Consider the following 14,147-nt stretch of genomic DNA (forward strand, 5'->3'; position numbering starts at 1 on the left):
AACTTAAATTTAACTGCACAGTGGGTCAAATCAAGGAAAATTACAACTAGTATGTTTGGCTGATTAACATTTATAGTCTAAATTAATGAAATGATGCATATTTGGCTCACTTATGTGAGCGGATAAGGAGAGGAAATATATGAGCGAACCGTAATCATTTCGTATTTATGTGGGAGAGAGCGAGACCTTGATTTTGGGAGGGGACCATATTTGATCGGTAATATAATCAAAAATATAAGCGAGGCAAAATATGAAACAATGGTGCATGTTTTACCTCCTGAATGTGTGAAGCAAAATATGAAACAAAGTTGTATATTTTACCTCCTGTATGTGTGAAGCAAAATATGAAACAAAGTTGCATATTTTACTTCTGTATGTGTGAAGCAAAATATGAAACAATGTTGCATATTTTACCTCCTGTATGTGTGAAGCAAAATATGAAACAAAGTTGTATATTTTACCTCCTGTATGTGTGAAGCAAAATATGAAACAAAGTTGCATATTTTACCTCCTGTATGTGTGAAGCAAAGTATGAAACAATGTTGCATATTTTTCCTCCTGTATGTGTGAAGCAAAATATGAAACAATGTTGCATATTTTACTGGTGCTCGATACATCAACGAGCATTTAGGCAATTTGTTTACATTTAACAAATGTAAACAAATCTGCAGTATTCAATGCTACAATAATATTTCTTTGTTCTTAGGAATTCTTGCCCTTTGTGGGTATTACACAGTTTGAGTATAATATGCATGTGACGATAGTGTTGATGATCAAATGATGGGAGAGGGGGATCAAGTGTGAGGTGGGGACTTGGGTTAATGGAGGATTTTGTTGCTGGAATACAATCAATACTTTTATTCATCTAAATAATTATATATTGACGGGATTTGTTGAGACCATCATCAGTACTTAACAAGTCACGGATTAATAAGCATCGTATTCCAAAATTCTAATTGCTTTTAAAAATGGCTAAATATACTTGCATTTATTGTGCTACTACTTTCAATGTTAAACGCGAGTTTTTAAAACACGTAAAATGTATTGTAAAAATTGTGGTCAACTGTTTAGTAATTGTTATTAACTAAAACGCACCTCGCATTTATGGATTGCCTAAGGTACATAAACCAAATATACCCCTAAGGCCTATTGTATCGTCTGTCAACGTCCCATGTTACCAATTGTCTAAATATATAGGCCAAATTCTAAAGAATATAATATCCCGAGACTATAACATTAAAAATTCCATACAATTAAAAAACGATCTAAGAGACTTTAAACCTACCAAGTCAGATATATTAGTCTCCTTCGACGTAATCTCATTATTTACAAATATCCCAGTCCACACTGCAATTGAAATCATAATGAATAAATGGGATCTCATTAAAAAATATGCGGAAATTCCAAAAAGGCTGTTCCTTCAAATTCTGCAGTTCTGTCTGAAGGATAACAATTATTTCACATTTGACGACAAGGTTTACAATCAAATATTTGGAATGCCTATGGGAAACCCTCTTTCGCCTACAATCGCAGATATAGTTTTAGACCACCTACTTGACGAAACCATAGCTGAGCTACAACATAATGACATAAGTATCAAATACATAGCCAAATATGTAGATGATATCTTAGCAATTATTAACAAGGACGATGCGGAAAAAATCTTACATACTTTGAATAAATACCACAAGAAAATACAGTTTACGATAGAATTAGAAGAAGAGAACGAAATACCATACCTTGACGTCAAATTAAAAAGAAGCGATGATAAAATCATCTTTGACTGGTATTCAAAAGATACCTCATCTGGAAGAATAATAAACTACAATGCAACACAACCAAAATCACAAATCCTTAACACAGCAAAGAACCTAATCCACAGAATTCTCAATATTAGCGACACACAATTTCATAACAAAAACACCAAAATAATAATAAATATTCTAAAAAACAATAGCTTTCCAATCCAAATAATAAATTCACTAATTGAAGACGTCAAACGTAAAACAAATAAAGAAAACAACGTAAGTTCTAATACTACATACAATAATATATCCAACACTACAAATAATACCACTCCAAATACTACATCTAATACTACGAAGGATGAAAAAGTAAAACATCTTTACGGTATACGTTACATACCAGGCCTCTTCGATAATAAACAGCTTAAAAAAATAATTAGCAACAACAACATAAACTTTGCATATAAACCCAACATAACCTTGAACACAATATTTACGAACACCAAAACACCAATTGACAAACAACAACACAATGTTGTCTACCAAATTCAATGCAAAGGAGACAACAACGAAAATTGTAGCAAGATATACATCGGCACTACGAAGAGATCATTAAATATTAGAATGGGAGAACATAAAATGGATATAGAGAAACAAAAAGCAACAACAGCATTAGCACAGCACGCACTGAACACCGGCCACTCACCTGACTTTGACAACGTCAAAATATTGGACAAGGAAACAAAAGAGAAAAAGAGAATATTAATTGAAAGCTTGAGGATACAACAAAATATTGACAGAACCATGAACTTGAAAGAAGATACGGACAACATAAGCGCGAGTTACGGAATAGCAATAATGTAATTTAGATGTGATACTAGTTTATAAGTCGTGTTAATTATCTTATATGTTTTAATTAGTATAAAATTAATGTAACGCGTCTTAAAATTATTATTGTAAGTGCAACTATATACAATTTCTTTGTGTTGTTGTTAAAAAATGTAATTTGTAATTTTATTATTTTTAAATAGACGAATTCCCTTGAAAAAGTCGCCAAACAAGCGACGAAACGTCGGGATGAAAAAGCAATAAATTACTGTTTTATTTGCTCAAAAATACCTGAGGCCTAATAGCTAAACATGAACAAAATTATAAAAATAAAAATAGGCCAAAAATAACAACTCCAAACAAAATACGGATAGCCAGCCGCCAAAAATATTTAAGAACAATAAAACTACACTACAACAATCATCAAAAACACACAATGAAGGGCTACTTCCAACACATTGCGCTTAAATATGACCACGACACATGCCAGACAATGAAACAATACTGCAACGAACTGAAGAGACAAACACATCAAAAAATGAGACTCAAATTCCTACTCACATGTAGAAGTTATGGAATTATTCCAAACCACACGAAAAATGCAACAAATAAGGTAAAACACTTATTTGACAATAATACCACAAAACAACAATACTCAAGAATAGAGACAAATTTCCATACAAAAATTCTTAACTTGGAAATTACACAAACAAACATTAGCATAAAAGCAACAAATAAAATATTACAACGCATCGATTGCTATTTACAGAACACATTAAATAAAGAAGACCACTTCACATTCAAACAAAAACAAAACTGCAGAACGAAAGCCATAGAGATGAATGTAACAGAAACACAAAATAAAAAAATTAATGCACTTAAAGAAATAATGTTCAACAAATTCGGTTTCACCTATAATGACCATTGGTTTGATAACAAAACCAATATAGATTTTCCCTTCGAATGTAAAGGGATGTTATCGTTAGGCAAAAAATTTGCGTTACCAATAACGAAGTCAAACTTCTCATCTTTACACGCAATTGCTGATATTGAACAATGTATTTCAGATCTAGAAGAAAGCGACAAAGAAATATGCAGGACAAAAATAGCAAGTAGAATAAGTAATTTTAAAAGAAATAAAAGATTGAGCCAAAAGGAAAGATTTATATCTGCGATTTACGAAAAAACAAAGAAATTTCTAAAAAACACAAAGACATCATAATATTGCAAGCAGATAAAGGAAATAAAACGGTAGCTCTGTACAAGAAAGACTACAATGATAAAATGGAAACACTTCTACAAGATAAAAACACATATAAGGTCCTTAGAAACGATCCGACTAGCAAATTACAGAAAATGAACAATAACCTAGTCCAAGAACTACACAAAAATAAACACATAAATCAGTTTGAAAAAAGAAAACTTCAATGTTCTGCTGCAAACGCACGTCGCATTTATGGATTGCCTAAGGTACATAAACCAAATATACCCCTAAGGCCATGGTAGAACAAATACAAGGTAAAGTTAATACTACAACAAATACAACTCGAACAACAACCACAAAGGAATTTGTTTTTGTTTGGAACGTTAGTGTCAAATATAAATGTAAACAAAATAAGGAAATGTCTATAAATTATTGGAATTTAAAAAACTAATAATTTTTCACATTTGATTGAATATTTTGAAAAACATAAATGAAAACTCGTTAGATTTTCAGTTTGAATGTTTCCATATCATTCCACTAAATGCACAATATCACGCAGGAAGTAGAATTCTTGCAAAAATGTTTGGGGTCGCTCGTAATTCATTGAAAAATGAGAAGCTGTTTCAATCTTTTGTTTTTGAAAACAAGAAGCACATGTTTATTAGGGCTTTATTTTTTTCAAGTTTAACAAAATACCACACATATTGACAAATATTGTACCGCCTCTTTAAGTGGTGTTTTAGTGTGCGACATGTCGTTCGGACCTGGAGGAGGTTACATGTCAATGATATGAAGGAGTCTTTATGGGAAATTGTTTTTATTTCAGATGAATAATTTTTTTTCTTCAAAAAATATATGTCCCTAATATACATCGAACATAGAAATAAATATATAAAATGTCGTATGGAATTTGACACTAACACTACAGCCCAGTTCAGTCAGCTGGGTATTGCTGCTACCTTTTCTTGTTCTACCATGCCCTAAGGCCTATTGTATCGTCTGTCAACGTCCCATGTTACCAATTGTCTAAATATATAGGCCAAATTCTAAAGAATATAATATCCCGAGACTATAACATTAAAAATTCCATACAATTAAAAAACGATCTAAGAGACTTTAAACCTACCAAGTCAGATATATTAGTCTCCTTCGACGTAATCTCATTATTTACAAATATCCCAGTCCACACTGCAATTCAAATCATAATGAATAAATGGGATCTCATTAAAAAATATACGGAAATTCCAAAAAGGCTGTTCCTTCAAATTCTGCAGTTCTGTCTGAAGGATAACAATTATTTCACATTTGACGACAAGGTTTACAATCAAATATTTGGAATGCCTATGGGAAACCCTCTTTCGCCTACAATCGCAGATATAGTTTTAGACCACCTACTTGACGAAACCATAGCTGAGCTACAACATAATGACATAAGTATCAAATACATAGCCAAATATGTAGATGATATCTTAGCAATTATTAACAAGGACGATGCGGAAAAAATCTTACATACTTTGAATAAATACCACAAGATAATACAGTTTACGATAGAATTAGAAGAAGAGAACGAAATACCATACCTTGACGTAATTTGAGAAGCGATGATAAAATCATCTTTGACTGGTATTCAAAAGATACCTCATCTGGAAGAATAATAAACTACAATGCAACACAACCAAAATCACAAATCCTTAACACAGCAAAGAACCTAATCCACAGAATTCTCAATATTAGCGACACACAATTTCCTAACAAAAACACCAAAATAATAATAAATATTCTCAAAACAATAGCTTTCCAATCCAAATAATAAATTCACTAATTGAAGATGTCAAACGTAAAACAAACAAAGAAAACAACGTATGTTCTTATACTACATACAATAATATATCCAACACTACAAATAATACCACTCCAAATACTACATCTAATACTACGAAGGATGAAAAAGTAAAACATTTTTACGGTATACGTTACATACCAGGCCTCTTCGATAATAAACAGCTTAAAAAAATAATTAGCAACAACAACATAAACTTTGCATATAAACCCAAGATAACCTTGAACACAATATTTACGAACACCAAAACACCAATTGACAAACAACAACAACACAATGTTGTCTACCAAATTCAATGCAAAGGAGACAACAACGAAAATTGTAGCAAGATATACATCGGCACTACGAAGAGATCATTAAATATTAGAATGGGAGAACATAAAATGGATATAGAGAAACAAAAAGCAACAACAGCATTAGCACAGCACGCACTGAACACCGGCCACTCACCTGACTTTGACAACGTCAAAATATTGGACAAGGAAACAAAAGAGAAAAAGAGAATATTAATTGAAAGCTTGAGGATACAACAAAATATTGACAGAACCATGAACTTGAAAGAAGATACGGACAACATAAGCGCGAGTTACGGAATAGCAATAATGTAATTTAGATGTGATACTAGTTTATAAGTCGTGTTAATTATCTTATATGTTTTAATTAGTATAAAATTAATGTAACGCGTCTTAAAATTATTATTGTAAGTGCAACTATATACAATTTCTTTGTGTTTTTGTTAAAAAATGTAATTTGTAATTTTATTATTTTTAAATAGACGAATTCCCTTGCAAAAGTCGCCAAACAAGCGACGAAACGTCGGGATGAAAAAGCAATAAATTACTGTTTTATTTGCTCAAAAATACCTGAGGCCTAATAGCTAAACATGAACAAAATTATAAAATTTCACCAACTGACAAAACATGCCCAATCAAGTGAAACAAATATACAATTCATTAATCAACATCAAGCTTTAAGTGTTACCCAACAACAACCAACTGAATCATTTATTCAAAGCTCAGAACTTCAACAACATCAACAAGTTTGTACTGGTACCCAACAGAAACCAACTATTGCATCTAATCAAATCTCAAAAACTCAACAACCAAGTGTAACATCTAATCAAACCCCAAAACAAGAAGAACAACCAAGTGTGTCGCGTAAGCATGCAAATAAAATGGACATAATTAATCGGGCCGATAAATTATGTGCAGAGTGCAACGTAGCAGTAAAGAATATGTTATCTCATATTCGAAGTGAGAATCACAGCACTGTTGTTAGAAAAAATTTAGAAAAAAGTATAAAAATTATAAAAAGTGCATTCAATCAGAACATTACTTGTTATGAAGTGGAAAATACTAAAGACATTATATTACCCCGTGATTTTCGAAGAGACGCTAAAGACTCAATAATAAAATGTTTAAAATTTGAGTTGGTTGAAAAAAAATTGTATCAAAGTCAATAGGGAACTACAGGGACAATATGTGAAGCCCACCGATGTAAAAGAGAAACCGTCAAAATCTACCGAGTCGACAACAACAGATCAAGTGTTTAATCACATATCCAAGACTGTAATTGTATCCTTAGGTGATGATCTAGATGAAATCTTTAAAAACCATGAGAAAGAGCTTGTTGACAAATCAGATGAGTTTCAAGAAAGAGGTTCTGGATGGGCCTTGGAAAAACATTTAAAAATTGACGTCAATATTAATAAAGTCACTGTAACTCGTGGAGCCCAATTCATCCCAACACCGGCATCATTAAGTTCAAAACATGCATGCATAAACATCAAAAACGTTGATGAATATTGCTTTAAAAGGTGTATGGTAGCGGCACTAAGTTTGACGAGAAAAGTAAATGCCGATAGAACGTATGCATACAAAGTCGATATCAAGCAGAACATCATTCGTCTCGACACAGGAATAACATTAAACTTTATGGGTTTAAGTATTCCATTGGCTCTTAAGGATGTAAAACAATTTGAAAAAGCCAACCCCGAAATCAGTGTAAATGTTTTCGGATATGAACGAGATTCCATTGAAGGCCCATACTACCTTAAAAAGGAGGAAAAGAGACATCATGTTAAACTTATTTTACTCAACGAATGGGATAAATTCCATTACATATGGATTAAGAACATGTCACGGTAATATAACAACATTTAAATATACTCAAATCATTGACTAATTAGTTGTATATTTCTGTTAATTTCAGACTTTTATCATCACAACTAAGTGCTCATGAACACGCAGCATATATCTGCAACGGCTGTGTTCAACATTTTCATAGGGAGAAGGACCTCGATGTTCACAAAAAGCAATGTGGGGGTGTAGTTTGCAGCATGTCCAAGACGAAGAAGGATGCCATACTCAAATCTGGAAATTACAAAAAGATGCAGATGGTGGGCATTAGTATATATGCTGATGCGGAGAGTGTTCGAAATGTGGATGGAGATCCCAATAACAGCGGAAAAACAGAGAAGGTAAAAGAGCACATTCCGTGTGCCTTTAGTTATAATATAAAATGTAGCTTTAACATTAACACCCGAAGAAGAATCACAATTTAAAACAAGTGTCAGATGCCACATATGCGACGTACCGTTAGGTGGTGATAGAGTTCGTGATCATTGTCACCCAACTGGTAAATATCGCCGGCATGCACATAATCGCTGCAATCTGCAGTATCAACTGCCTAAATTCATCCCAATTTTTTCCATAACTTCTCATCTTACGACTGTCACCTTTTTATTAAAGAATTATCTAATTTTGGTGGAGATATAAAAGTAATTCCTCAAAATAAGGAACTTTATATATCCATGTCCTATTTCATTAATATGAAAGATGATGAGTCGAATAACACTACTAGCACCAATAGTAGTGTTGTTGTGGGAGAAGAGGATGAAGAAGAATGGAGTGATGAGGGAGAGGATTCAGAGGAAGAAGATGGAGGGGAGGAAAGACAAAGTGAAAAAGACAAGAAGAAAAAGAAGAGACAAGATAGACTTGAACTACGTTTCCTGGACAGTTTTAGATTCATGCCTACAAGTTTAGACAAATTGGTAAAGAATCTGCCTAAAGACGATTTTCATGCGGTGAAATCATATTTCCCTAAGGAGAAAGATTTTACGCTCTTGACAAGGAAAGGTGTTTTTTCCTTATGATTATCTTTCATCATTTGAAAAATTAAAAGATACCCAACTACCACCCAAAGAAGAATTTTATAATTATACGACAGATTCAGAATGTTCAGTAGAGGACTACAACCATGCAAAACAAGTGTGGTAACATTTTCGTTGTCAGACTTTGGAAGATTACATGGAGTTGTACCTCAAAACAGATGTTCTCTTACTAACAGACGTCTTTGAAAATTTTAGAGATGTCTGAATGAATATTCACAAGTTAGATCCTTGTCAATATTTCACAGCTCCATCTCTATCTTGTGATGCAATGCTTCTCTGCACCAAGGTTGAGCTTGAACTTTTTACAGATATAAATATGTGCAATTTCTGTAAAAATGCGATTAGAGGTGGACTAACCCAGTGCTCAAATAGACATTCTGTAGCCAATAATGAAGATGTTCCCAATTATGACAAAAGAAAGCCAGAAGTAAACATATATTACTTGGACGTTAATAATTTATATGGAACAGCCGTGACAAAACCTCTCCCAGAAAAAATTTCAAGTGGGAAGAGGACTTGGAAAAATTTAATGATCCTAATGTGATACAATCAATTCCTGATGATAATATAACTGGATTTATTTTAGAGGTTGATCTCGATTACCCTCAGCATCTTCATGACAAACATAATGACTTACCCTTTTGTCCAGAAAACAAATGTGTTGGGGGTCCAAAACTAAACAGTTAATTGCGGACTTGACGGACAAAGAATCGTACACAATTCACCACTCTGTTTGAAACAATGTTTGCAACATGGACTGGATGGAAAGTACATAGAGTTTTGTCATTTACACAATATGCTCAAAATGCATTTGAAAAAGATTTTTTTTAAATTGCTATGACAATATGGAAAATATAGACAAGAGAAAAACTGTTAAAATTGTAACAGAGTGGGAGGATAAAAATAACAAGAAGAAAAGAAATGTAGCTAGCAAGCTAATTGCTAAACCAAATTTCCATAGTCTTTCTATATTTGCTGAAAATATGGTAGCTATCCAGATGCAAAACGTAAAAGTAAAATATGATAAACCATTATATTTAGGATTTTGAGTGCTAGAAATATCAAAGCTGTTAATGTATGCTTTCCTCTATGACTTTCTGAAAGCAAAATTTGGCGACGCCTTTATTTTAAATTATATGGACACGGACTCTTTCATCATAATATTTATAGGACTGAATCTATATACGGTATTGACTTTGAAAGAAATAGAGGAAAGGTTTGACGCCTCAGACTTCTCACCCAACAATAAGTATGGTATTCCTCTCATTAATAAAAAGAAATTGGGAAAAGAAAATAACGGGAAAACCATGATTGAGTTTGTAGGACTTCGTCCTAAAGTCTATGCTATCAAAGTAGTTGATAGCGACGATGTGAAGAAATCTAAGGGTGTTACAAAATCCGTAATAAAAAATATACAATAGATACATATTGGGAATGCTTATATGATAAAAAGGTTTTGTATGACACAATGTATTCATTTAGGTCAAGACAGCATACTATAACCACAGAAAAAATTACAAAAATATCTCTATGCCGTCAACACGACAAACGTGTTATAAGAGAAGATGGTATAAGTACATATGCTTGGGGCCACTATAAACTAAACAATATAAATGAGGATTTAAACTTGGATAATTTAGATTCACCTGTCCCAATGGACATTGATTAAAATGTAAATATATTAAATTAAAGAATTAAATAAATTAAGGAATAAAATCTAATCTATAAATATTGGATATTAATTGTCATATTGTTAGTATTTCAACATATTATCATTAAAATTTCGGCATTATTTTCATATTACTTTTTAGAAATTACACATGGTATTTGTATTAATCTTTTTTAACAATGTTTTACTAAATAACAATATATTCCCAGCAAAATGTTCGATGCCAAAGATGACATTCAATCATGGGTGCAAGTGATCTAGCATGTCATCTTTTTAGCATCTTCATCGATGAATTTTATATGAGCGTGGACCCCAAAAGATGACGTTCTTTTCTGGATCCTAAGCATGTCATTTTAACCAATGCGTTGACATGTCATTTTCACCAATGCTTTGGCATGTCATTTCCACCAATGATTTGACATGTCATTTTCACCAATGCTTTGACACGTCATTTTCACCAATGCTTTGACACGTCATTTTCACCCATGCTTTGACATGTCATTTTAACCAATGCTTTGGCATGTCATTTTCACCAACCCCTTGGCATGAAATTTTCATATTGTTTGGAAAATGGAAATGCTGTATTGAAATACATATGGTTTTCATGAAAAACAAAACTCTTTATTAATTCAAACGAATTCATGAAATAACTACAATTAATTTATCAGTTTAGTTTTTCAAAAGTTTACATCCAAAATTGCAATGTAATCACCACCGCTGCAACGCAAAAGATTACTTCCTCCGTTCTCCGCAACTGATATTCTTTCATCTTACAAAAGGTTTTTTCAATTAACTTCCCATCACCAGTTCAGATTTCGACATGTACTCCAAATGCACTCCTTTAAGTATTTTTATTTCGTAAATTACTTTTATTTTATAATTTTGTTATTTTATAACAACATGTTGGTAATTTATACTCTTTTGTTTAGTGACGGAAATATGTAGGGATCTACAACCCGGCTTGCTTTAGGGATCTCTAAGAACAAAATGTAACGAACGGGGAGGAGAGACCTTTTATGGAAAATACCATTTATGCTTAAATAATTTATTTTTAATTGTTTCTTTCCAAAAGTCGTTTCTTTATTTTCAGATTCTTGTTCCTTTTCGTTTCGGACCTTTTTCAAATTCCAAGAAGCGAGATTTGATTGATTTCGTTCTATGTCAGATTTAGAACAGACAAGGGAACTTTTAAAATAGCAATGTGTGCAGTCCGATTCTATTTTTAGCTCGATGGTTGGGACTTCATATAATACCAATTGTTTAGAAGTTTTAGTTGTTTGATATGCAGGAAATGTAAGACAACATCACGACGACAGTTCTAACAACTTTGGTCTGTTCCAGAAACTGCAAGAATCTACTTATTTTTACTACGATAACAATTTTTCCTTTATGTTATCGGAAAAAATAGTAAAAATTAGTAGATTGTTGCAGTACTGGAACATACCAAAATGAAAATAAACAGGTGTGTAAATAAAACCACAAACATCATCTCTATTGGATCGATGGAATGGGTACAAATGCTGATGAAAAGATCGGATCTTTCACGACTTCCTTTGCATTGGTTCAAATCCTAATGAAAAGATCGGATCTTCCACGACTTCCTTTGAACCAATGCAAAAGATGACATGAAATCACGTCATCGCAAAGAACCCCTTCCGTCAAATTTTGCTGGGTTATTATTAATTTTACTAACTTTACACATAAACGCCATTATTTTTATACCCTCCACCATATGGAGGGTATAATTAAATTTGTCATTCCGTTTGTAACACATCGAAATATTCGTCGGAGACCCTATAAAGTATATATATTATTGATCAGCATAAAATTCTATGTCGATTTGACCATGTCCGTCTGTCCGTCCGTCCGTCCGTCAGTCCGTCCGTCTGTCTGTTGAAATCAAGATACAGCTCGCAATTTTAAAGATAGAGAGTCAAAATTTGGTACAGAAGTTTTTATTACTTGCAGGATGGTTGGTATTGAAAATGGGATATATCGGTCCACGTTTTGATATAGCCCCCATAGAACGGTACCTCCCGATTTTCGGTATTTTTAAGGTTTTAGCTTCATTATCCTACCAAAATGGCTGAAATTTGGTACGTAGTCTTCTTTAAGGGTATAAAACTTTTCCACAGAATTTTGTCGGTATCGGTCCACACCTTTATATAGCCCCCATAGAACGGTACATCCCGATTTTCGGTATTTTTAAGGTTTTAGCTTCATTATCCTACCAAAATGGCTGAAATTTGGTACGTAGTCTTCTTTAGGGGTATAAAACTTTCCCCCAGAATTTTGTCGGTATCGGTCCACACCTTTATATAGCCCCCATAGAACGGTACCTACCGATTTTCGGTATTTTAAAGGTTTTAGCTTCATTATCCTACCAAAATGGCTGAAATTTGGTACGTAGTCTTCTTTAGGGGTATAAAACTTTCCACCAGAATTTTGTCGGTATCGGTCCACACCTTTATATAGCCCCCATAGAACGACACCTCTCGATTTTCGGTATTTTCAAGGTTTTAGCTTCATTATCACACCAAATGGCTGAAATTTGGTACTTAGTATACGTTGGTGGTATAAAACTTCCCCCAGAACTTTGTCGGTATCGGTCCATGCCTTCATATAGCCCCCATAGAACGGTACCTCCCGATTTTCGGTATTTTGAACGCTTTGGCCTCAATATTCCACCGAAATGGCTGAAATTTGGTATTTAGACTTTGTTGGGGGTGCTCAAACTTCCCCCTTAAATTTGTCGGTATAAGTCCACGCCTTCATATAGCCCCCATAGAACGATACCTCCCGATTTTTGTAATACTGAAGATTGTGACGTCAATATCCAACCGAAATGGCTGAAATTCGTTATTTCGTTTTCCAAGAGTTATAAAATATTCCAGAAGGGTATTATCAGTATAGGTCCACATCTTTCTATATTCCCATAGAAGCGTACTTCTTGACTTTCGGTATTTTTTAAGTTTTAGTCACATTCTCTTACCGAAATATAGGAAATTTGGTATTTAGTCTTCTTTGAGCCTAAAAACTTTCCGTCAGAAATTTGTCGGTATAGATCGACATTTTGAAATAGCCCCCATAGAATGGTGCCTCACATTGTTTTACCAAAATTGCTGAAATTTAGTATTAAGTCTTCTTCATACACGAAAGGAAACTAATTATTCCATTTTACTTCAATACAACTTGTGGTGGAGGGTATAACAAGTTCGGCCCGGCCGAACTTAACGCCGTTCTTACTTGTTACTAATTATCTATGTACTATTACTAACTAGATACATTTATAACGTTTTTTTGAAAAAATAAAAATAAAACAATACTTTTTATATTTGAAATTACAAAACAATGTGTTTTATTTCATTATTGAGTTTACATGATATAAAGGTAAGTATGCAAAGAACTTATACTATTTTTCGAACGATTCCAGTCAATGGAACATACTCCACCAGACGATCATGGATAATTAAGCAATATGCTGAGGTATTTTGAGGAATTGGTGTATTGGTTTCAAATTGAATTTTTAAATCGATAGGTCCATTCTTCACAGTTTCGTTTTGATTGCTGATGTCAATAACAGTAATTGGATTGTCTTTTAAGCTTGTATATGTGAGAAGTGGTTGGGGCTCCCTCATATAATAAGATTGTTGTTGTCATAGAGTACTGCATGATTAATATATAAT

At 33.1% G+C, this 14,147-nt stretch overlaps 2 protein-coding genes across 19 annotated transcripts in view; both read left to right on the forward strand.

Annotated features, from left to right (window-relative positions):
• Positions 1-14,147, forward strand: part of Bili (FERM domain-containing protein 8 Bili) — a 1,367,054-nt gene that overhangs the window by 235,060 nt on the left and 1,117,847 nt on the right. The window lies entirely within an intron of this gene.
• Positions 2,321-10,329, forward strand: LOC141387034 (uncharacterized). Its single transcript, XM_073956134.1, has 2 exons — positions 2,321-7,760; positions 7,829-10,329. Exons 1-2 carry the CDS (start codon positions 7,438-7,440, stop codon positions 8,178-8,180), a joined length of 675 nt encoding a protein of 224 aa, XP_073812235.1. The 5' UTR covers positions 2,321-7,437; the 3' UTR covers positions 8,181-10,329.

This window comes from Musca autumnalis, unplaced genomic scaffold (assembly GCF_047663935.1).
Source record: "Musca autumnalis isolate F117 unplaced genomic scaffold, ASM4766393v1 scaffold_1, whole genome shotgun sequence".
NCBI classification, from domain to species: Eukaryota; Metazoa; Arthropoda; class Insecta; order Diptera; family Muscidae; genus Musca; species Musca autumnalis.